Source organism: Acanthochromis polyacanthus, chromosome 7 (assembly GCF_021347895.1).
Source record: "Acanthochromis polyacanthus isolate Apoly-LR-REF ecotype Palm Island chromosome 7, KAUST_Apoly_ChrSc, whole genome shotgun sequence".
Classification (NCBI taxonomy): Eukaryota; Metazoa; Chordata; class Actinopteri; family Pomacentridae; genus Acanthochromis; species Acanthochromis polyacanthus.
This window is the reverse complement of record NC_067119.1, coordinates 5,965,798-5,990,590: the sequence shown is the minus strand read 5'-3', so window position 1 is coordinate 5,990,590 and position 24,793 is coordinate 5,965,798. Positions and strand designations below refer to the sequence as shown.

The 24,793-nt window shown below is 37.5% G+C and overlaps 1 protein-coding gene across 1 annotated transcript; it reads left to right on the top strand.

Moving 5' to 3' along the window:
• Positions 1-1,910: 1,910 nt before the first annotated feature.
• Positions 1,911-24,294, top strand: LOC110971755 (SEC14-like protein 2). Its single transcript, XM_051950399.1, has 12 exons — positions 1,911-2,245; positions 5,432-5,507; positions 12,543-12,586; positions 13,714-13,776; positions 13,862-14,050; positions 15,352-15,447; positions 15,538-15,598; positions 15,679-15,762; positions 15,847-15,953; positions 20,335-20,474; positions 22,404-22,573; positions 22,650-24,294. The coding sequence occupies exons 1-12, from the start codon at positions 2,192-2,194 to the stop codon at positions 22,805-22,807; spliced, it is 1,242 nt and encodes a 413-aa protein (XP_051806359.1). The 5' UTR covers positions 1,911-2,191; the 3' UTR covers positions 22,808-24,294.
• Positions 24,295-24,793: the final 499 nt, after the last annotated feature.

The window sequence follows — 24,793 nt, the reverse complement described above, 5'->3', positions numbered from 1 at the left end:
TAATATTCTACTAGTTTTATAAATTATGATTAACAGCAGCATGTATTTAAAAACTGTTCAGCTTTAACACAAGATTCAGCCGCTGACGTTCAGTTTTTCACCGTTGACTTTATGCTAACGGAGATGAATTTAGCACCGAGATTAGCATCGTCCTTCACTTCCTTCTTCGGTTTAAAGCCCCGATTCTACCCGCATAAGTGCTGCTGGATGTTGTATAAAAGTTTAAACACGATGTCACTTTTATTAACAGGTAGAGTGATTAAATTCCACTGTAAACTCCGATGCTGTCGTTAAAGTTAGGTCTGAAAGCGTAAATTCGTGTCATTTCTACCTGTTCCATTCTGCGCATGCGCACTACTTTCATATCGCATTTATTAGGAAATTAAATCCCTGTAAAATTATTGTTCTTAAAGAGCAGCAGTAGCAGCTGATGTTATTTAAGAGTGCAGAGGCATAAAACGAAAACATAAATTTCTCCTGTTGTAAGTGCGCATGTGTGCGCAATATATCCCAAAGATCATCTATTGTCGTAAATTGAAGATGAATCACTCGTAGCCAACAATAATGACCTTAGTCTGACTCAGCGGTTGCAGGCTGCAGGTATGACTGAAGGTTGATGCTAGCCGGCTCATTAATATTTATGTCCGTCGGATTACCAGCCAATCACGAAGCGCGTTCATCAGCCGGCTCATTAATATTTATGTGCGGCTCATTAATATTTATGATAAGGGAAATTTCCGTATCCGTAGGCCACAGGCTACGGGTCCGTATCTGTAGACACTACCATGAGGGAAACTGAACTTTCTCTTCCCCTTCCGTTTTCTTTATGCTACCCTTAAAAAACATTTTCCAACATCAATATCCTCTCAATTGTATATGATGGATAAATCACCACATTACTAGATCTCTGAACAGCATGGCAAAGTTTTTCAGACAAACATGAACAGGAATTAGTAATAAATACAAAAAAAAATGCATCATAGAACTTTGTTTAATCATCAGTAACGGCACTAGTCTCAGATTTAGCTTATCTATCAAGTTTGATTTTAGTGCAGGACCAAAACAGACATTTGATATTTATTTATCAGTATATTTGTCAGAATTACTTTACCGTTCTATCCTAGTCTTACTGTAGTTTATTTTTATTTCAGTAATGTATTGTGCTGATACCTTATCACATTTCATGTTTTTCTGTTTTTGTTATGAGCAATATCTGGCACAAGATTTTCCTTCGCAATTTAGACATGTTTAGCTAAATTTACTACTTTTTTGATCAGTAAGAGACTTGTCAAGTTGACAGAGATCTCTTTGTTTTTTCTTTGTTGGTAGAAATGAATGATAAAGTTTTCATCTTAGCATGCAACTATTTATTTTAGTGAGGTACAGTCACAGCATCCTCAGCTGGTTGATTTAAAGAAGGACAATCAAGCCAGAAACTACTCAACTATCCTGAAACAGATTGCTTTTCTTGAAAATGACAGAACATTTTTTAATGTCACCGAGTTGTTCTCTAATGATTTCAATGACATTTAAGGCCAGAATTTTTGCAAAATCCATTTAATGACTATTAATGCTTTTTTATGCCCTGCAGAAACCCTGGATAATGTTTCTTAGCATTACGTCCCCACACTAGTCCTCCATAAAGTTATCATTATGTAGTGGTATTTTATTGTCAACAATTACATTAACAAACAATATCACTGTATGACAGTAAGTCCACCGAATATTTTTTGTTTCCAGATTTTGGAATTACACCATTCTTAATGCTTTCTCAGTATTATTAACCTGAAACTCACGTCAGTAAAGCATACTGACCTGTTAAATTACATAAAACTTATTGTGTAAGAAGCTAATCAAACAGAGGGCGGAGCGTCTCCTGTTTTTGCTACAGAGTGAGCCTCCTGTCATTATTCCTGTCTTTGGCCGAGTCAGCCGGTTGTAGCTCCAGCGGCGCTGCCTGACTCCTGTTTACATTTTTTTATTCTCCTGCTGGTTTATCCACCTGCAGCAGCAGACAGGCAGTGGGGAGAACAAGAAACTGCAGCCGTAAATGAGCATCACGGGGCGGCGTCAGAGACAGAGGGACGCCGGTCACGGTCCACGGTGACAGAGCTCTTCCTCCTTCCGTCTGTCTGGAGATTTGACTTTGAAGCAACGCTGCTGTGATCATCTGACAGTTTCAGGTTCAGACATGAGTGGAAGAGTGGGAGACCTGAGTCCTAAACAGGCTGAAGCTCTGGAGCAGGTAACTTAATGCTTATAATGTTAAGCTAATTTGTACAAAGAGGAGATGAATTTACGTCCTCCAATAATATCTCTAGCGGTTTATAGCAGTATAGAGATAATAATAAGGCTTATCCCATCTCCTCACCATTATTTTCACCACTATAAATGTTATGTAACACACACTCAGGCAATATTGTTTAGGAAATATTGGAGCTGAGAGGACTATTATCAGATATTTTAGTTGTTTAAGCCATTTAGCAAGTAGAAATGCCCTAAACAGGTTTAAATGACTTGAGAATGTGCTGCTCTTAGCAAGCTAGGCTTCCTTCAAGTTTGGTGGAATGATGAGAGATTTAAAAACAAGATATTTTTATTCTGAATGCATACTTACTAACTTAAATTGACTAACTGATAATTGATGAATATACATGTAAAAAAAAATGTACTGAGATTGGAATTACACTTAAATGAATCCACATTTAACAGGACACAAACAAATTAATGAGGACATATAATAAACAGTTTAACCAGAAATCACAAAAACTCAGCAGCACTAGGACTGAGTGATTTAGAGATAATGTCTAAATATGAATTGTGACAGTTATACATGTAATTATTTAGGTAATGTTGGAAAACTGTGCTGTACATATCAGTTATAGGCCAAAGTTCCAGCTTCTCAGATGTAATGATGGGCTTTTTTTTGAACATTTACACTTACATAGGATTTATAAACTGTATTATTTGCTTCCCAGCGTTACCAATCATTAGTATTTTATAGATCAGTAAACAGATCAGTCAGGAGCACATTGCAGCCCTATAATGACGATAATTATCTTCATTAACTAATCATGCAACAGTATATTTAAAATGTCTGATATAGTAAAAATGAAAATTAAAAAAAATGCTTGTTGAAACTTCCCATATCTAGCAGGTAGTTAATTTCTATTATATATGCTAGAGGAAAAGCAAATCCTGACATTTAAGAAGCTGCAACCAGCAGCTGTTTGGTGTTTCTGCATGAAAAAAGACGAAAAAGATCAAAATTGCTGCTAATTTAACTTTGGTTAATGGACTAGTAGGTAAATGCTGCAGCTCTAAACTGGTACCTGTTATTTTTAATAGCCCATCTCTGATGTAAAAAGCAGAGTTTTTAATGTTTTCGACCATTATCAAAGTATTTGCTGTATAAAACCTTTAAAAGATGCCTTCTCACATACATGCAAAGGTGTCATTTTTACTGAGAAGTCATGGACAAAACAGTTTAATTATATTTTAATTGACAAATGACTAATAATTAATCCAGTTATTGATTAGTAAAGTTAAGTTAAAAAGCATAGGTTGAAAATGTAACATTATGTCTTCTAATTTCTCATTATGTCAGGTCACACAAAGTAGGAACAGTTTACTAAAAGCAGCAACACCTAAAGGGATTTTAACTAATCAGTGATGTCTTTACATTTTAATAACAAATGATTATTTATCAGTTGGCTGGGATATGCATTTAAACATCCTAATAATCTCACAATAGAGATGTTTAGTCAAAGCCAAAGCAACAAAGAACAGTCCTCCTCAGACAAAGTGTGATTTTTGGTGACTAAAGCTACATTTTGGGAATAATGTTTGCATTTAGTACAGTACAGACATTTTCTTTTACATATAAAACACGCAAATACAATTTCTCTATAAAGTTTTACTTGCTGCATTGATACAAATGTATGCAAATTAAGGGCACTAACCTTTTAAGACATTATTTCTTTGTGATCTTTCAACTTCTGATTAAACCTTTGTCTTTTAAAGGCAAGGCTCATGCCGTCATAACAGTAGCTTATTAAATGTATGAATTATTATTCATTAGCAAAGTCATTATTTATAGCTTATAACCCCCTTTAAAGGCTTAGTATGAGAATGTGCATTGTTCAGATTTTAAATCCTGTTTATTGTTCACCTCTGCATCACTGTTTGCTGTAATTTCCCAGAATAAAACTCTAAGTTAAGGTGAATTATACACTCAAAGCGTACTGAACACACCTGTTATCCAGAGTTTTTTCACAGCGAGCAGACCTGCTATTAAAACGTGGGAAGCTGCAGAGCGCGGCACGTTTCATAAAAAGGCTACGTGGTGCTACTGTGGTTAAACTGGGCGTGGTATTGTGGTGATTCATATCTGCGGCATCACATTTGGTAAAGTTAGAGAAGTTTGACCAGCAAGTTTAATAAAATCAGTGCTATCAGGATGTTATTCACGCTCGACTTTTGATTTGGCAGAAGTGAAAATGACAGTCTGGCCTGATTATAAAGAAAGAGACTCGTTATAGTTAAATTTTTTATCACACGTGTGTAATCCTTATTTCAGCCTTACAGTTGTGGAAGCGGTTACTGACTCATCTAGTTAAGGTGGAAATGTCACAAAACAGCCCAGGACTGAAGGGTTTAAGGGAAATCTTAATGCTGCAGCAGAGTGACTCATGTTTTTGTTATAAACAGCAGATTAATTACATCTTAAAGGCAACATGTCAGAAGAAAGACTTTCCTGTTTCAGCATGACAGCGCCTGTGTGCATGAAGCCAGATCCCTAAAGAAATGATGTGGGAGGACATAACTAGTCTGCATTTAAACTTAGACACCTTTAGGAATGTGCAGACTAAAACAAACACTTTAAGAATTATGGCTGATCGATTAGGGTTTAAACGTCTACTTGTGATTTTCCTGACAGATATTATGATTTAATATGCTTTAGTTTAATATTCACTGTGTAAAAGACTAAAAAAAAATGAGAATGAATCAGTACAAAAACCTTCACATGGCAGTTTAAACCCAGATTCAGATGCACTGTAATGTGGGTCTTAAATTGCAGCCTTTGTGATTTGCCAATTGCGCCGTTTTTAATTGGAATTAAAAAAAAAAAAACAAATCACATAATTACCATAATGAGAAGAGCGGAGGCTGTTGTAGCAGCAGATAAACGATCATTTTACTGATTTGTAATGTCTGGTATTCTTTGTGGACTATACTGGACAAAATTAACTATTTAGTCAATTTTATTTGGAGCCAATCAGTTGAAAAAGAAAAAATAAATGGGGGGACTTTACGCAACCCTAATGCTCAAATGTCCACATACCATTTGCAATTAAGATATGAGATAACTTTTTACTATGATGCTTGTAACTGTAAATATTTCCCTAAAAGTCATGTCTCTTCTCTCTAGTTTCGAGCGAGGATACAAGATATTCTTCCTCTGCTTCCTGCGCAGCACGACCACTTTCTGTTAAGATGGCTCAGAGGTGAGTTTAAAAATAAAATAAGCTACCTAGAGGCTGATACTTGCACTGCCAGAAAGAAAGCAGAAACATCTCTATTCTTTCTTCTTCATGGTCAGTTTGTGGTTGCGTTTCTGTAATCGTCCGCATGCAGGAAAATCTGTTGGTGACACTGCACTTGTGCAAAAAAAAAGCAGAAGCTGCAATGGTTTGTTACACCAGGAGACAAAATGCAACTCATGTAAACACTGCTAGCAGCTGTTCAGGAGGAAGCACGTTAAACTGTCACTCCTGAACTTTTAACAAACATTTCAGAGTAAATTTAACTGATTCTGAGGGTCTGATTTTCCTCGGTTGTGCAATCAGCAGTGATGGAAGCTGGCCTTGTTCTGATTAGCATTCTGTGTATTGGGCTAATCCAGAGCTAATCGCATTAAAGGTGCACTACGACGGCAACAGGCCCGTCTGCTGCTCTGTTTCTGTTGCTCTCCTGGGTTCAGGTTTCCTGGATTTTGATGACGGTGAGTTTCATAAGAAGGATTCGCAGCGGCAGTGAGGGCGCATTGTTCTCTTTAATTAGGCCTAAATGAACAAGCATGGCGCTGGTGAAACGCCAGCTTTGCCTCTCAGAAAAGTCGAGCGTCACGGCTCCAAAGACGGACAATGAAGGTCTGTGTGGAGGATGTTTGCTCCAAATAATTCAAGTTATGTCACCTCCAGCTTGAATGTAAAGACGATTGCCATCCAGAGCTGTTTGAATAGTTTATTGACTTATGACAGACAGCCTGAGGTGATGCACAGTGAGCACTAATGATTGAACTGAACGCAGATTTTTGGTCTTTATCTTCACACAAACCTTGTTTCAACTCCTCTGAACACAGAATACAGTGTTTTAACGTCAGACGACACCCATAAACAGCGTTAATCATCTTGATGCAGATCTGCATGGTTATTAAATCTGAATTAGACTAAATAGTTTCTCTTGAAATGGATTTGAGGGGCAAAGTGTGTGACCTGAGATGATGACTGTGGGCATATCACACTAAATTACGGTGAAGAGAGCATCTTTGTCAAACAGATTTTCTTTATACTGTTGGTATTTTTCATAAGCACAAAGTTCTGTTTCCAGGACCTTTAAAAAGAAGAAAACAACATAATATGACCTCATTTGCACAGACGTTTATGATAATATGAGAACGTTTTACTTGTGCATGAAGACATCACATTCTGGTTTCAGAAACTTAGATGAGCCTTTTTTCCTGGTTTGGGGAAACCAGATTGTCACATGTAAAGCACTCCGAAAGAAACCAGGATACTATTAGTGCCGCATCAAAACGTCTTCCAACATCCAGCTATCTGCACAGGCTTTCTACAGGAGCTCTTGGCACTAAATAATACATTATAAGTGTGAACTTTTTGCCTGATCCCATACACATGCAACTAGTTATTTTTTAATAGTCCAGATAAATATATATATATATGTACATTTTTTTTATTTTTTTGGCTTTTTTGCCTTTATTATAGTGCACTGGGGAGAGAGAGACGGGAAACATAGGGAGAAGAGTGAGGGAAAGACATGCAGTAAACAGGCATAGGTCGGATTTAAACCCATGACCGCTGCGTCGGAAACTATAGCCCCTATTTATGGGTCGGCCGCTCAACCTATAGGTGATATTTTGCGCATTTAACCTTTTATTCATGCAGGTGATCTGAGATTTAAAGTCAGTAAAAGGTAGCTCTGCTATACTTTCTGTTTCACTTCGAAACATCGACGCTCCGACAGTGAAAACCCTGTTCCCAGCCGTTCTCCTCCGACTGCCACTAATGTTTAGTTTAAGTCACAAGACAGTCGTTTTGGATAATTGAGTTCACATGCATGTATCAGACTCCTGACATGACAAAGTGTTGTGACTTTTGCCTTTGTCTTTATGAAGTGTTTTTAGACTTTTAAGCTTCTTATGAGGCATAAAAATACAGTATTAGTGTTTTTTTTTCTCCAAATGACTGTTTATAAGACCTGTAAGGGTGATGATTGTAAGACTTCAACAACCAGTGCTGTAGCGTGGGAGTTATCAGATAATGAGCTGAATGGGACGTCCTAATGCCAGTTAAAAGCTACATTACATACAAGACTTTACCTTATATCTGCTATAAATAAATTATTACATCTGTTATATATATATATATATATATATAAACTTTATTACAGACACAGTGGTCCAGATTATGTTCAAGTCACATGACCTCACACAATGCTGATTAAGTCAATTAGCAGAAGGTGATTCTCTGTATTTCACAGTGAACTAGAGTTTTAAATGAGTGCTTGGCTGCATCCTTTGCATTTAGTGTTTCCCAAAGATCAGGAATTTATTAGTTTAAAAGCTGAGAGTGTCACTTAGGCTGTTTTCTGAAGCTACTACTATTTACAGATGTCCCCTAAACGCCTCACATGCAGACACTACAAGATAGCTGTGAACAGAGAAGCCTCTAGTCTCCACTCAGTCACTGCAGCAAAATTAGTTTGAAAAGTGTGAACTAAAAAGTTCAAATGTTAGATTTACCTCAGTTGAAACCAATAAATTATATCTACCCACCACAGACAAACTCGCTAAATGCTAATTGTGTGACAAATTAAAATGTTTAGTCACTTTTCACAGATTTTTTTGCCTGTTCGGCCGAGCTACCTAACAGAAAAACACAAACTGTCCGGACTACTACTTCTTTGCTTGGGTCTTTGTTTCTGTCAAGTGATAATCTCAACAAATCTTCAGCTTGTACAACACTATGACCACTCATCGGTGACGGAGCTGCTGCTGGAACTGTTGTTTCCTCTGGTCGTATAAACAGTTCCAGTATAAGGAAGCCCTACTCATAAAGGAACATTCTTTCCAGTCTGAGTCACTAAACTCCATCATGACAACTCATATGAGAAGCAGTCTTATCCATGTTAGCCTTTTTAGCTACTTCGTTATCAAAAATGATCTGTTTGGGAAGTGCTCATTTCCAGCCATGAGCTTAATTACAAAGCTATTTTTTTTTATATTCCAAAGCTAGCTTTTCCTACACAGTGAGAACCACACACAGGCCAAAGAGGACGTATCCATTGCCGCTCTTATCGCCCATTACTGGCATTAAGGTGGATAAGACAAATCCACAACATGATGTTGCCATTGAACAGTGCTAAGCCTGTTCTACACTAGCGTGGCCTCGTTTTCAAAAGCAGCGGTGGAATTAATTTGGGGTTACAGGGATGTCACACTAAATTGACGGTTTGTGTTGCCTGCACAAACTACAGCACTAATCAGTAACCAGGATACTAGTATAAATCACAACAATATAAACAACCAGATTTCTCTGTGCTCCATAGAAATACTATAAACAAAATAAACAAAACCAGTTTGAACTCCATAAGCAGGATCCTGTTGCCCATATAAACACGATCACCGTGTGAAAGACGGGGCACTTGTATACAACATCGACCCCTGATGAATCTGAACCCATTGTTTGCCTCTTTGTTACGAAGTGAATCTCTTCTTGTGTACTGGACGGTGCAACAGAGTCAGTTAGACCCTCCCATATGATGGCCAATGATCTTCCTCCTCGTACAAAACACTGCTCTGGTCTCATAACTTTTACTCAGATTGCATTTATCTTTTAAAGGGCTCCACCCTGAGAGATAAACAGCAGGAGAAAGATGACCCCAATTCAGTCTGTCTACATACTGAAGCACATTATTACAGTAGTCAATGTTTTTTTTATACCACAGACAAAACTAACAGTTGCTCCCTTTAATCACCAATGAAGTCCAGATTAAGTCACAAGACATTAGTTTTTGGATAATCATCACCACATGCATACATTCAAACCCAGGATGGCGGAAAATGTTGTGACTCTTTAACTTTCATCATGTTAACTGGTACAAACAAGTGAAACAATTTTAGCCTTTTTACCCACTTATGAGGCACAAACATGCAACATTAGTGTATTTGTGGAGTTTTTAACTGACTGATCTAAATACAGCCTGTCAGAGTGATAGGACAACAACTTTGTCATGTTTCTGTAAACATGTACCAGCAGTAGTGAGAGAGATACCAGCATCAGCCTGGAAGTAGTCAGATAATGAGCTGTATGGAAAGTCCTAATAACAGCCATGAACTACATTATAGCCAGTATTAATTACCTTATATGTTATACACTACTGTTCAAAAGTTCAGGGTCACAGAAAGGTTCTTATTTTTGAAGGAAAGGCAGTTTTTTTTTTTCCAGTGAAGATACTATTAAATGCATGATAAATCCATGTGATAAATGACTATTCTAGCTGGAAACGGCTGATTTTTAATGGAATATCTCCATAGGGGTACAGAGGAACATTTCCAGCAACCATCACTCCTGTGTTCTAATGCTACATTGTGTTAGCTAATGCTGTTGAAAGGCTCATTGAGGATTAGAAAACCCTTGTGCAGTTATGTTAGCACATGGATAAAAGTGTGAGTTTTCATGGAAAACATGACATCACCTGAGTGACCCCAAACTTTTGAACAGTGGTGCAAATATAAAGGACTACATCCATTAAGCATACACCAAACAAGTTCAAACAATGCCATTGAAGCCTAAGAGATGAGGTAAATCCTTCAGTATTTTGCAGCATAATGGAGTTTTTGTCCTTATTGCAGCAACATTTTCTCACTGCTGCACTGGCAGCGATGCTTTTCATGTCTGCTAGCAATGATTGATTTGCCGTTATCAAATTAAATTTATTTATATGGCATATTTAAAACAACCTATGCTAACCAAAAACAGGATGAAAAACTAAATGAGCCCTCAGTAGAGGGCAGAACCACACCCTCTGTTGGCAAAAACCCTGTCCTCCCTATACAAACGATGCATTATGTATCAATTTTGATCATCCTACGTATATCCCTTCCTACTTGATCTACTGACCTCTAACTCCACACCTGAGCAGGGGACCTTAGACTGATCTTCAGTGCCAAGTTTGATTATCCTGACTTCAGCGGTTGCAGAGATATCGGACCGGACATAGCCACATACATACATACATACTTACCCAGCCAGATACCGCACCGAATGCAATAACCCCGCCAACGTACCCGTCGGACGTGGTTAATTAATAAAAACAAGTAGGCTACTGCAGTTGGAGTAGGACAGAGCAACCTGTGAAGTAGCCATGAAAAGTTTCTGATGGTATGGATAAAAAAAAAAAAAACTTCAGAAGGCTGATTCCAGCCTAAAAAAAGTGATTATACTGTATGTCAGCTAGCAATGACTGGTTTACTATAATCAAAACAAACTGAAGTTTACTTATGTAGCACATTTGAACTGAACAAAGTTTAAAAAAAAAGAGTAGGCTACAGCAGTTAGGAAGCATCCAAAAAAAGTCCCTGATGCTACAAAAGAGGGATTACAACTTAAAAAACGATTGATGGTGGGAGATGTAGCATAAACACACATCAGCAGTGTTTATGTAATTACTCTCAATGCCAGAAATCACAGTAAGTAACTGAAATCTTATAGATATTTTGGAGAATAAAAGGCAGCCATAAGAATATGAAGTTAAAGGGTTGAAACTTGTATGAACCAGGAAGGCGAGGTGACTGGACGGATGTCACTAACCTAAAACAACACCCGACCTGGTCACCTGCCAGATCCAGCTTTGTGCTTTTGTACGTTTGAGTCACCGTGTTGTCGTCGAGGTCCCAGTTAATGTGCCAGAATGGAGCATTAGCTGCAGCATAATCCAGCCCAGGAGTAAGTTGTAAGTCTCCCTTCACAGCTACAACGCTGCTGTGCTTTTCCACGCAGACACTGAGCTGCAGATAATCACCTTAGAAGGAGCATTAGACGTTGGACTGTGTGTCCACGCTGTTCTGCATCAGTCACACTGACACCGTGGCTTTAATCCTCGCCGTGGTACAGAAGAGGAAGTCTTTGGATTCCAGTTACAGTTTTACAATTTCAGCTGATTTCATTTGGTTGAGTTTTGTCTCTGTATTATTTGTGGAAGCGCTGTGTTTGTATGGAGTTTAAAAGAACTTCTGCACAACTGTATGCATATTTAAATGACTATTTTTTGTTATCTACTTGTTGTATATCTAATTGTTTAATATCCATTGGTGAAAAATGCCCTTTTTGAAACACTGGCGCCTCACAAGGCAGAACAATGCAACAGGATGTGGTGGGATCATTAGCTTCAACTGTAACTGTGTCCTCCATCCCTCTAAATCCTGTTCTCATTTGTTGCTGTCATTTCAAGCATTTGAACAATTCCCTGTGTTAAGCAGATTCTGGTCTTTGCCACACGCCCAGCTGACCTTATAAAACCCTTTTAAAAAGAGAAGACGCTCTCTTATGCCATAAATGATCATGTGTCTTTAGAGGAACCGTGCTTTCAAGATTAACTTAACCGTCATAATGACTTCTTTACGTTTTATTTTAGGTATTCACACATGATCCTATAACTTGGAATTAAGTAATCAGTCGAGCAAATTTGCAAACAGGATTTTACAAAACTCATTGTCATATTATACTACATTTTTGTTATAACATATAGTGTTTTATCTATTCTATATATATATATATATATATATATATATGTATGTATATATATATATATATATATCCAGGAGGTGCTGATGTTGTCATGCTGTCTGTGCTGTTTTTATTCGTGTTGTTGGTCTTCTTTGTTTACTTTCACTGAAAAGCCCAACCAGGGATGGGAATTCAAAATTGGCTTAACGCTATACACTATATGTAATACGGCAGGTGTTTTCTGTAGTAACTGCATGGTCCCCGATCAAATTAATCAATAAATAAACAAAAAATATTTATTCTTTTTGTGCATATTTTCTTGACTCATTTCTTTAACTTTTCCACCTCCTATAAAGCCCTTTGTAAGTTGTGTTTTGAAAAAGTTTGATAAAGTTTGTTTGCTTAAAATCTAAGTTTAAAAACAGCATATAGAATAAACTGCTCAATGTAACTCTCCCACAGTGGATGTCTTAATCATGTCTACCTCCTTTTTCCTCATTTACTCTTTTTCAGCCAGAAACTTCAACATCCAGAAATCCGAGGCCATGCTGCGAAAGGTAATGGACTTGAAATCTGTTTTTGTGCATGAGTAGTTCTCTTGTGGAAATGCAGCGCAGAACAAAATCACGTACTCAACTAAAAGCCAAAGTACAACCACAACGGCTTCTCATTGAGCGTATATTCCTAGAAGTGCTCTCACCTCCAGCACACGCTGTGAAATCCGTCAGGGCAGGAGTGGCTCCAGATTAGAGAGGAGCAGTGAGGTAATGGTTCACTGTGGGCAAACTGAGTCATCACAGCAGCCTGAGGAGATAAGACAATCGATAAAATGGATTAAATAAGTACTAATGATGACAGAAGATTACAGTTACCCAACTTAAAGCTAAGATCGCTGCCCACTAGGGGGCAGAGGAACTTCAAACCACAGACTGTATATAAAGATGGACGTAGCATCTGCCTCCAAAATTGAAGCCAACCCGGAAGTATCAAAAACTTGCAATATCACGCCGTCCGCTAGGGTTGGCTCCAAAAAGCTTTTGCTCCATAGACCCCAATTCATTTTTGGAAAAAATAAAATTTGATAGACTGATTTTCTACACCTCAGGATTTTTTTCCTGTTAGTTTTCATGGTCAAAATGAGAAATCAGGTGGCCGATCTTAAAATAAATCAATACTGAATTTTAAATAAATCGTTAAAGTTTGCGGAGCCAGGGGGCGTGGCTATACTTGATTGACAGTCCCATTGACTGGTCCTGCTCCGAGTTGCTCTCCGGTCCAGCCTGTTTGACGCTTTTTACGTCACTGGCTTCAAAAAATCCAAAATGGCGACCAGGAAGTAGCAAAATCCGGGCTTCATTTTCTCAGCGTTGAAACCAACGGGTGACGTCACGGTTAGTTTACGCCTGTTTCAAACCAACGAACACGCAGCTCCGACATATACAGCAGATGTTCACATTTATTACGTTTGTATAAAGCATATAGTTTGTACTGTTTTGTGCACACAGCGGTATACATTTAGTCTCCTACGTGCTGACAGGTCAGGTTTAAGGCCACTTTCTGTCTAAAACTTCCTAAGCCACTTAAATTACTACAGACGTGTTGCTGCACAATCAGTCTAGCATCAACAAGTATAAAAAGCACTAATTTGGTTCTGAATTTAACATAAAACCAACTTTTCTTCCAGCATGTGGAGTTCAGGAAACACATGAAAGTAGATACAATCATCACTGAATGGCACGCACCAGAGGTAAGAACTTAAAATCTACCAAAGTATTCCAGCACACAAGTGATGAAAGGAGCTGTTTCACATTTAAACTGGCTGCTGTTTGCAGGTGATCGAGAAATATCTGTCAGGAGGGATGTGTGGTTATGACCGTGAAGGGAGTCCCATCTGGTACGACGTCATCGGACCTGTGGATCCCAAAGGCCTCTTCCTGTCTGCTTCTAAACAAGACTTCATCAAGTCTAAGATCAGAGACTGTGAGATGCTGCAGAAGGAATGCAACCTCCAGTCAGAGAGAGTAAGAGCAAAAGGGACGTAGATTCTGATATCAACGTGTCCTGGGCAGAGCTGTATCATTTATAGAAGTGGAAGAAGCACGTTTATTTCTGAAGCATTCAGATTCAATCATTTAAGCTACTGTGGAACCTAAAAGGATCGATTATGTCAGTGGTTTCCAATGTGAGAGTCAAGAGCCTGGCATTGGGTTGATAGAAGATTGCCAGGGTATAAATTATTTAAAAATGGCTCCACAAAAGTTAGGAGATCAGAACCACATGATCTGACCTCTTACTGCTCGTAAACAGAACAATCTGATAAAGTAACACCAGTCTTTGGTAGGGTTTCTCACAACGTAGAGATCTGCAACTTGACTGGACATGCAGAACTTCCCGTTTAGTGCTTCTAAGCAAAAAAAAAAAAAAAAAAAAGCTGGAAACCACAGCATTAGATTTTATTTTTCTTCGTCAAATAGTACCCAAGAAAAGGCACAATATAGCCACAGCAAATCCTCTTCTCTACCTTTGGGTTGTTTGGTCATGAATCAAATTCATCTCCTGATTTTGTAAAAAAAAAAAAAAAAAAAAAAAAATGTGACTCAGTGCAAAAAGTGCTGAAAACATGACGCATATCTAAAGATAAATAAATACTATGCAACTTTGTATAAAGGTTTAACAGGAAAGGCAGAACTGTAAAAACATAATCGGCACATGTGAGCTTCCTGATGCTCCGAGTCTACCGTGTGATGCAGAGTTCCAGCCAAAAAATAAGCTTTAGATTGTTGTAATTCATTGCAATGACTTTAATCTGTGTGTCTCAATTCAAAATCCAGCAAAAAAAAAAAAAATGTTTTCACCAGATCATGTTAAAAGAAATTCCAAACAACATGTGACGGAGCAAAAACTGCCAGAAACTGTAAGGGTTAATGCATACTTCACCATGTGTCGTGTTATTTGTAGCATATTAATTAGAATAACAGCAATAGTACTTTCTTACCACTCATAAAGTACCTTCATATATCAGAACGTGCCAGTTTTAAGAATGAAACTGCTGGTAATTTGCTCCGTTTGCATTGGTTCTATTAGAGGTCGTGTTGATTCAGTTTGCCATCACTTCTTTACATTGAACTGTATTAGTTTTTAGCAAATTGCTTTGATGACTACTTTTATTAACTTCCTGAACAATTTGGGCTCACAGTCATGTGCGAGTTTAATGTGTGGACATTTGGAGCAAAGAATAAACCATCACCTCTATAATTATTAGTCAGCGCTGCCATGTGAGCTACAGTCACTTCTGTGTTTTTATTTCACTGTTGTCATGCAGCTGGGGAGGAACGTGGAATCAATCACTATGATCTACGATGTGGAAGGGCTCGGTCTCAAACACTTATGGAAGCCTGCTATAGAAACATACGGAGAGGTAGAGAATCACACATGCGTAATGTAAACACAGATCTCTTCAAATGATGGCAGACTAAAGGGTTTGTTGGCGTCGATGTTTTCACACCAGATCCTCCAGATGTTTGAAGACAACTACCCAGAAGGCCTGAAGAGACTGTTTGTTATTAAAGGTAAAACCTGCTCTGTCTTTTTTAAATCATCCCGACAGTCCTTAAATGCAATCTGATTTGTATTTTTATATTCTGTGCAGCTCCAAAACTCTTTCCAGTGGCCTACAACCTCGTCAAACACTTCCTGAGCGAGAACACGCGACAAAAGATCTGCATTCTAGGAGGTGACACGCTGTATATCCTGTTTTAGAAAACATGCCACCCACAGACCTAATTCAGATGAACTGAAATGAGCGTTTGTTTTCCAGCTAACTGGCAGGAGGTTTTACTGAAGCACATCGATGCAGAGGAGCTGCCGGCGTATTACGGGGGTAAACTGACGGACCCTGATGGAGATCCTCGCTGTCGGACCAGAGTGAGTCTGGTTTTATGTATAAAAGACGGCTGATAAGTTGGAGGAGACGAGTATCCACTGCAGATATAAAATCTATTATTTGGGCTCATTGACCCACCTATGAGGATAAATTCCTTTAGGATATTAGATAAACAGTAATCTGCCACTAGCTATAGGATATATTAAGTGTCGTTTCAAATCTGACTGAATTCGCTTTGGTAAAAATCTTTTTCACAATCATTTGTGTTCTTCTACAGACCTGCACCAGTCATTTTGTAACTTTAAACAAGCCTTCAAATCGTTTTTCAGTACGTTCAATTAACAAATTCCATGAAAATACCAAAAAAAAACAAACAATGATTTTAATCTACTGACAAGAACTGTCTGTGTAACAAGATTTTAAACGGACATTTAAAACAATGCAAGAAGAAAATCGCAAAGGCTACAGTTTGACACTTGCGAGGTTTGACTTTTAAATAATGAAACTCGTGCTGTAATTTCATTTTATTTCATTCGAGCAGATTTAAACTTTCAGTGGTTCTTTGATCAACACATACGATGTAGTTCAGACATGCACAACATGGTGCGACTGAAATGACCCCATTCTCAATATTTCATAGCCACAACTTGTACATTTTGCAGGCTGAGTCAGCATTTGAACTGCTGTGACAGTGGTTTTGCAAATTCATGCCATCCTCCTTGTGTGACAGCCACACATAGTGAATATTGAACTGAGGTTTGAGTTTAAAAAAAAAAATTACATTTTAAAGAAAAAATTGCAGTCAAGACATTTTCCCCAAATCATCTCTAATCCTCCCTCTGATGTAGATAATGCTTTATTGTTGTCCATAAACTCCTAAAAATGCATCAGTATGTTACGCTGAACAACATGTTTCCTTGATACAAAGAATGAGGCTGGCAGTAAAATTTAGACACAGCTCCACGGGCTAATAATAGCGATCACTAACGTGGTCTGTGTTGTTGTAAAGTAAAAGTGTGGCACAATCATGTATTTGGGAGCAAGCTGTCTGCTCTCAACACACTGATATTTAATGTTATTTAATCCTAAAACTACCATAAAAGCAAAAATGAGCAATAAAGTAGTAATTTAGGTATTTACACAACCAAGTCCAGCTGCATATTTCTTTAAATGACAAACTAATAAATCCACATTTTAATGACAAGAGCTAGCATTATTGTGTTTGAAATCAGTGTCACAATATAAATAAGGACAATTTTCCATTTTATATTCATCACGATAAAGTGATTGAATTATAAAACTAATGTATGCATTACTACAGCTATACCACTTCACACATGTACAATATGAGAAAACATTGGGGTTTTTTTGTCACTGGATACGAATCTGATTCCAACTACAGCCCTCCAGCATATTTTTAAAACTCAGTGCTGAAATAGTCAACAGTGTGCTTGCTGTTTGAATGCATATCGATTCTAGTTTTTTGATGCTTTTGACTCCTGCTCTGTAGTTTTTTTTCCTCCCATTTATTTGCATCCTGCGCTATGCTGATGCAGCTTTCTGGCAGCTTACAGCTTTGCTTCGGCCGCTAACATGCACTGTAAATACTGTGGGTTTACATTTGAATGGCAAACTACGCTGTATACGAGCTGCTGTCCCAACAGCACATAAGAGAACATTTTCCTAAGCAGGAATAACTTCACACCTCATCCCTCATACAAAAGGCTAAATTAGAGCTCAGTGGATGGGATGTTTTCTCTAACAATGGATCGTAAAGTGTTCTGCTAATGCTGCCAGTGTGAGGGATGCTGTTCCACATGAATGAGCCAATCTGATCAGAAGGTCAATGATGGGGCAAGGACTGTTCATAACTGTAGCAGGATGGATCACTATAGCCGTATACTCCTCTTTGTTGCTACAGAAAAACTACTGGGTTGCTCAGTTGCAATGAAAAGACAGTGAGCTCTGAGAATGATATGAAATGAAGCATTGTGCCTCAATTCAACAAATCCCCCACGCCTGAACATCTACAATTTAACAGACATTTTTTATGTTTAAAGAGGTGAATACTGACCGAGTTGAGTGGAGAGCATGAACGGTAGTTTACATATGCACAGAGAAAAATCTGACAAATATGAGATGATCAAGGCATGAACTTTAAAAAAAAAAAAAAAAGTTGCTGAATTAAGGTGTACAGACAGAAAAGCTGCCTGTATTTGCCGACAACCTGTGGGAGATTACAGACGAGAAATAAATTAGGAAAAACACCCAAGAAACACTCTCACTTCATCCCAGTGTCGTCCTGCATCGCCGTGTAGAAACGGCCTAATACCTCAACACAGCACATCCTCTCTGACTCTTTTTAGCCAGTGTAGCATCAGGCTAACAGCAGCTTCAGTAGTCCTGCGCTCGTAGACGAAACTCTAGCTGAAAAAAACTGACCTGTATTTGTCACTGTTTCTGTAGATAAAAAATTGGGGACACGACATATGAGGAACAGGAGGAGACAAATTCATTTTGACTTCGTTCAAGATTGGAGGAGTTGAGATGCTCAGCCTCAAACTGTTTTCTTTTATTCAACTTGTTTGTTAAACTACTTTGCTAGTTAGTTAGCTGTGTGTTCTTGACAATAGGGCTGCATGATTATGACCCAAATATTAATCATGATTTTTTTTAATAAATACTGAGAACTTGATTCCTAATTAATTTAAAGGAACAAATACCTTTAAAAATATCTTCAATGCACTGCTTTCACTTCGTTATTGTACTACACTCCTGCTAATGTGCACATTTTTGCAGCAAAAATAATATTTCTATGCACCTTCTGAAGACAAAATCTAAAAAATGTGTCCCAAACGCCTCACTTGCTCAACTTCTGCTTATCAATACACGCTGCAATTTACCAATGTTCCCTAAATGCATCACATGCAGTCAACAGGAGAAGATAAAGCAGCTGTGCAGAGAAAATAGTTTCCACTAGCAGCCGTGGAAAAAGTCAAATAAGATGTTCTAATGTCAGTTGCAGCCAAGATGAAACCAAGTGATTTTATCTACATGGCATTTTTCAATGAATGGAGCATTTAAAATACCAACATCTTGGAACGATCATGTTTATTTGAGCAAAAATTGTGATATATTTTTCATTAATCGTGCAGCTCTGTTTGACATTGTACTGTGTGGGGTTTTTTAGGTGTAGGAACTCTGTTCTTATTGAATAACACTCCAGTGTGTTTCTTTGTGGAGTGCAAAAGAGGCATTTAGTAGAAAAATTCAGGCCGTTTGTCTTCATTTTTGGGAATAACTTCAAGGTCTGATAATGTGCTTTCAATATACAGTATACTCTGCAATATACTGTATCTTTAAGGCTCATTGTTTTCAGCTACTCTTAAAATATAGAGGTTTTAAATGGGGTAAATGTAGCTTTAAAGGCAGCTTTACTTGTGTTAGCCATTTTAAAAAACAGGATTATTAAGTGCTTTAAAAATGAAACATCCCATGAATTATACGAGACGATGAAATACAATCATTTTAGTTAATACAGGTTAAATGCAACAGGAATAGATTAACTTAAAGGTAGAGGCCTGCAGATGTCAGCTGAATGTGAGCTGGACAGTCAGTGTCACAGGAGGATCTTTGAAATCTTAGAATTGTCCTTATTCTTGAAAACTTGGTGAAACCTGAAAATGCTGAGCCTTAACCATCGTGTGGGATTTTTCTTCACTCTCTCCCTCCTTTGGGTTTAGTTCTGTACAACATATTATGTTTCCCTCTTTGACTACTGTTTGTCTTCTTCTTCTAGCTTCTGCCTTCAATTTCTGTATTTTCCTTTTCTTTCTTTCGTCTTTGTTAAGGGTAGTTTCCAAATACCGGTAAATTTGTAAGACTTTTAGAGAAGTGGTTTCACATCAGTTGGACTTCCTTCATAAACAGCCCAGAAAACAACACCGCAAACAATCACACCAACATAGTTCTAAGACTCCAAAACTCTGATTATTTTTGCAAAAAGGAAACAACCCAGTAGATTTAGTTAAGCTCTACTCACTGGTATCACGTCTGTCTGTCATTTCTACACATTAACCTGCTTTCAGCTGCTGGACTGACTGAGATCAGATCTGACATCAGGACATCACTGCCCTCTGTTGGTCTGGTCCTGTACTGCACTGTACTGGGAACTTGACTGGTTTGATTTAATGTGAATAAACAAGAAAGTGGAATAAAAAGAGAAAGCACTTTGCTGTTTTTAATGACATACTGTTGAATGCCGAACATTTTCGTGCAAAAGCGGAAAACTAAAAAGCATTCATAGATGTGTAATGGCACAGTAAGTGAAGATTTTCTCTTTTTAGCCTCCTACTACTCACACATATATTTATATATATGTGTTTGACATCTGTATTTTGACTTTTTGTGTCTCCGTTGCAGATAAACCATGTTGGACCAGTTCCTCCGTCCTACTATGTGCGGGACCACGTTAAGGTGGATTATGAGCAGTGTATGACCGTCAGTCGAGGCTCTTCCCAGCAGCTGGACTATGAGATCTTGTTTCCAGGCTGTGTCCTCAGGTCAGTAATTAATTTATTAACCTGTATTTATTTACTGTTTTTAAAATAAGGGCACTAAGTTTCCAGTTCTAACATTACAAGCAAGTTTAAGAAAAACAACTTCTTTCTTAAACTTGGAAATAATCAGAAATGTTGTGGATTTAGAGAAATTTCAGATCACAACAAGTTATGAAGCCTGAAATAAAATTAAAACAACATTCCACAGAGTACAGCACCCAACATGGCTTTACAGAAACTGGATTAGCTTCATCCAATGTGTGACCATCCACACCAAAAGAGACTGACTACTCTGTCAGGAGATCAACACATCAACCTTTGTTCACGGAGCGACAGAAAAGCAGCTTCACACAGAAGTCACTAAATGAGGAGCACAAGACTCCAATCAGCAAAACTCCTGTCATAAGCTTGTCTAAAGCTGTCTCAGAGGACCAAGAGTGCCTCTAAACCACTCAGGGAAAAACGAGGACAACCACACAGAAAATAGTCATATTTACTGATGAGTCCCAGTCACAGATTAGTAGCAGTAAGGGTGTATGCGAGGAGACAAGAGAGAAAACACAGTAGATGCAATGTAGACCCATGTTCTGCATCAAAGGGTTAAGGCATAACTTAAAAGTATAGAACAACTTCTCAAAACAACTGATAAATAACTTACTGAGTATTTATGTTCTGTTTCCTGGTGTCTTGTTGTCTCTGCTACCCTGTTCTTGCCCCTCTTTACCCTCACCCTGACTGGTCGAGGCAGATAACTGCCCTCCCTGAGCCTGGTTCTGCTGGAGATTTCTTCCTATTACGAGGAAGTTGTTTCGCTCCACTGTCACAGATACAATACATAATATGAACAAAAAAAACATGAAATATTACAGAATAACTACACAATCCCATAAAAATAAAAACAAAGCTCGCTTACAGGGGATCCAGACAGTTCTTGGATTTGTTGGTTTTTCATGTATATTTTTGTAGGCTCAAAACTTCTCGCACTAAAATTTTCAAATTAATCACCAAAGTGAATAATGCTGCATGGTCTTAGCCTTAATATTTATAGTAGTTAGGTTACGTTCTGTAATTTAGGTCTTAGCTGCATTACTCTATTTTTTGGGTTACTCTCCACAACTAATAAAACAGTCAGGTTCTAGCCTTAATATGTATCATAGTCAGGTAAAGTAGTGTTTTATATAATTTGTGTAAGGTTTTAGTTGTTTATATGTAAATTGCTCAGCTAAAAATCACACACTGAATAACAGTGTTAGGCTAATTCCGTAATGCTAATCATGATATTTGTTTGACTGGAAAGCACTTGGGCGCTGTCAATTTAAATGCGGCTATAATTGAAATGACCACTTTGGTGATTTATAATAGAAATTCTATTAAATGAACTGTCTAAATTTAGACGTAATACACACACTGCTACATTTTAGCCTGCTACTCTATTCGTACTACATTTCAACACAGAAGAAAATAATGGTTTTCCACATCATAAATCATGTTTTACAGTCTTTAGCCTTTGTATGATGATCTTTTCAAGATTTGGCCCACAAGTCACTGACTTTTGATCTGGACCTGGTCTAAAGAGGTCCAGATGCAAAAGAAACACTAAAATCTCCATGTTTTTACATTTCAACACAGAAAATAATGGGTTTCCATATCAAAAAATATGTTTGAGTCTTTAGCCTTTGTATGACAATCTATTCAAGATGTGACCAACCCAAGCTAAATCGTCTTCCATCTGTGCCTGAGTCTAGTTCAGAATTGAGTTCATTCACTTTTACCTGTCAGTGATTTTGATGTTGTAGCTAATTGGTCTATACGTGTTATCTAATGTACAAGATACCAAAAACAGTCTTTATTATTGTTATGACACAAATCCACAATAAAGTTTCAAAAAGCATGACCTAACTGACTCTAAACGTGTTTTTTCTGTCCTGTCAGGTGGCAGTTTGCCAGTGAGGGTGCAGACATCGGTTTTGGGGTTTTTCTAAAGGCCAAAAAGGGCGAATGGAAGAAGGCGGCCCAGATGGAGGAAGTGGTTCCCAGCCAGAGATACAACACTCACCTGGTCCCAGAGGACGGATCTTTGACCTGCGAACGTCCAGGAGTCTGTGAGTCTTGATCCAGCGTCACTGCAACGTTAAAACCAACAGTGTTAATATCTGGTCCTGTCCGTTCTATCCACAGACGTGCTGAGGTTTGACAACACCTACAGCATCTTTCAGGCCAAACGGATCAGCTTCACCGTGGAGGTGCTGCTTCCGGACCGGCTGCAGTCTCCACAGAGCAACGGGAAACCGAGCGGAAACGTTCAGGAAGAAGAAAGCAGCAGCCGGACACAGTGAAGATGATCATTTCTATCTTCACTGTGGTCCGATCAGAAGCACAGCCTGACGTACTTGATTTAAACAGGATCAGTATTATATCTGAATGTTTGAAAACTTCACACATTCTCCACTGGAAAAATGTCTACGAAACACACCGGATCTCACATGTGGAAGAACAGAGCTTCACATTTTGTTTTGTGATTTTCTGCAGAAAAACACATAAAATGTTTCCAAATAGCCCAGACTCTCTCAGGTTGGTTCATATTAATAGACAGAATGACGCATAAAACAGGCGATGCCAATAAAACGACGCATTAGAATGAAATTATTTTGCAAAAAAAAAAAAAAGTTTCAAACTCCCTCACATTGTCCAACTTGTAAAATACATTTTTATGAGCATGAATTAATTAAATTTATCGTCATTATACTCACAGCTACAACTAAACTCTGTTTGACTCAAATCTGATAATTAAAATAGACATTTCACAGCTAATAAAATGTGGAGACAGATTAAATAAAGCAACTGAATAAATGAAATAACAACAGAAAACAACCAGAATGTAGCAGCGGGTGTAAGTAGTACTTATTTCTGTTTTTAACAGTTTCTGCTCACCGTTCTATGAGAAAAAGCTATTTATTTTAACATATTTTTGCAAAATACACTCAGAACTGTTAGATTTTGCATCAGAATGTTGTGAATAATTCCAAGTCAGACAGTATGTTGGAGCAAAATATAATCATTTTCTGGACATAAACAGCAGAAACATTTGCACACGGTTCTCTTAATGACAATCAAACAACAATGTGTGCTTTAGAATTAATTTAGTTGGTAACAGAAAGCTAAAACGTAAATTATCTGCCATGTAAAAGCAAATTAGTTGCCTTGTATGTACAGCAAATCATGTTTTTTTCTTGTTACCAACTTAAATTGTGTTCCCATCACGCATCGTTTTCTTAATGTTACAACAGAAACGTTCATATTTAAATGATAACTACACATAGGGGCTCATTGAATCCTCTTTTCAGCTCTAAAATGTTCATTTTTATTCCTATTTTGTGCCTCAGGTGGTTTCAACAACAAACTTTCACATTTGCAGGGTCTTTAAATATTTATTTCCTAATTTATTTACAGCAAACATCAAGTCGAAACTCTATATAACTATTTATATCATACAAAGATGTCAGAGTTTTTCAGAAATAATTAGTTTTAGGTAGCAAGCATTTATATTTCAGAGTATAAACACTTTTCATGTCGAGTCAGTGAAGAGAACTTGTTTTTGAAAATCTCACCAGACGAGAACTGAATGTAGATTGTGAACAACAGAAGGTTTGTCGTTGTATATTCTTATTTGTCAATTTTAAAAGGAGCCCCGATAACTTATATAGTCCTGAGGAAGAAATTATTTTACATATTGACGATAAAAACTGCACTGATAAGAATCCTCCATGATGAAGGTTGGACCAACGTATATATGGAAAGAAATAAAAATTAATTTTGAACAAAATGGAAAATGTCAAGTGAACTTATTTTTATATTTTGTCTATTTAACTTAAAACTGCTTGTAGTTTGTCTTTCTCTCACCTCTTTTTCCAAATCTCTCATATTTAAAGTGCATTTTTTCTTTTCCAGACAATTTGAGCAAATTCCGCAATTTAGGAAAGCTGTAGGAATGTATTAAATGTTATGCTTTATTAGGTTCCAATTAAATAATGGAGCTTCTTCTGAACTTGTAAAATAAAAGTAAACAAAGCCTGCATATGAGGCATCACAAATAATGGGAAGTCCACCAAACACACAGTAAAAATAGATTTTTATTATATTTTTAGATACTTTATTAATATTTTTCAGGCAAGTTAAGAAAAAAAAAATCAGGACAACTTTCGCCATCAATTTTAGTAAAATGATACATTTCAATAATAATTTTTCAGATGTTCTATTAATATTTTAGACATATTTTTCAGTATTTTGTAGAATAACTGGTCATCTACTTTATCCATTTTTTT

What these genes read in the sequence shown, in the direction of transcription:
- LOC110971755 (XM_051950399.1), top strand. Translation starts at nt 2,192, where the DNA reads ATGAGTGGAAGAGTGGGAGACCTGAGTCCTAAACAGGCTGAAGCTCTG. An exon ending in AAAGATCTGCATTCTAGGAG is followed by an intron (nt 15,763 to 15,846) that starts GTGACACGCTGT and finishes TTTGTTTTCCAG; the next exon opens with CTAACTGGCAGGAGGTTTTA. An exon ending in ATCCTCGCTGTCGGACCAGA is followed by an intron (nt 15,954 to 20,334) that starts GTGAGTCTGGTT and finishes TCTCCGTTGCAG; the next exon opens with ATAAACCATGTTGGACCAGT.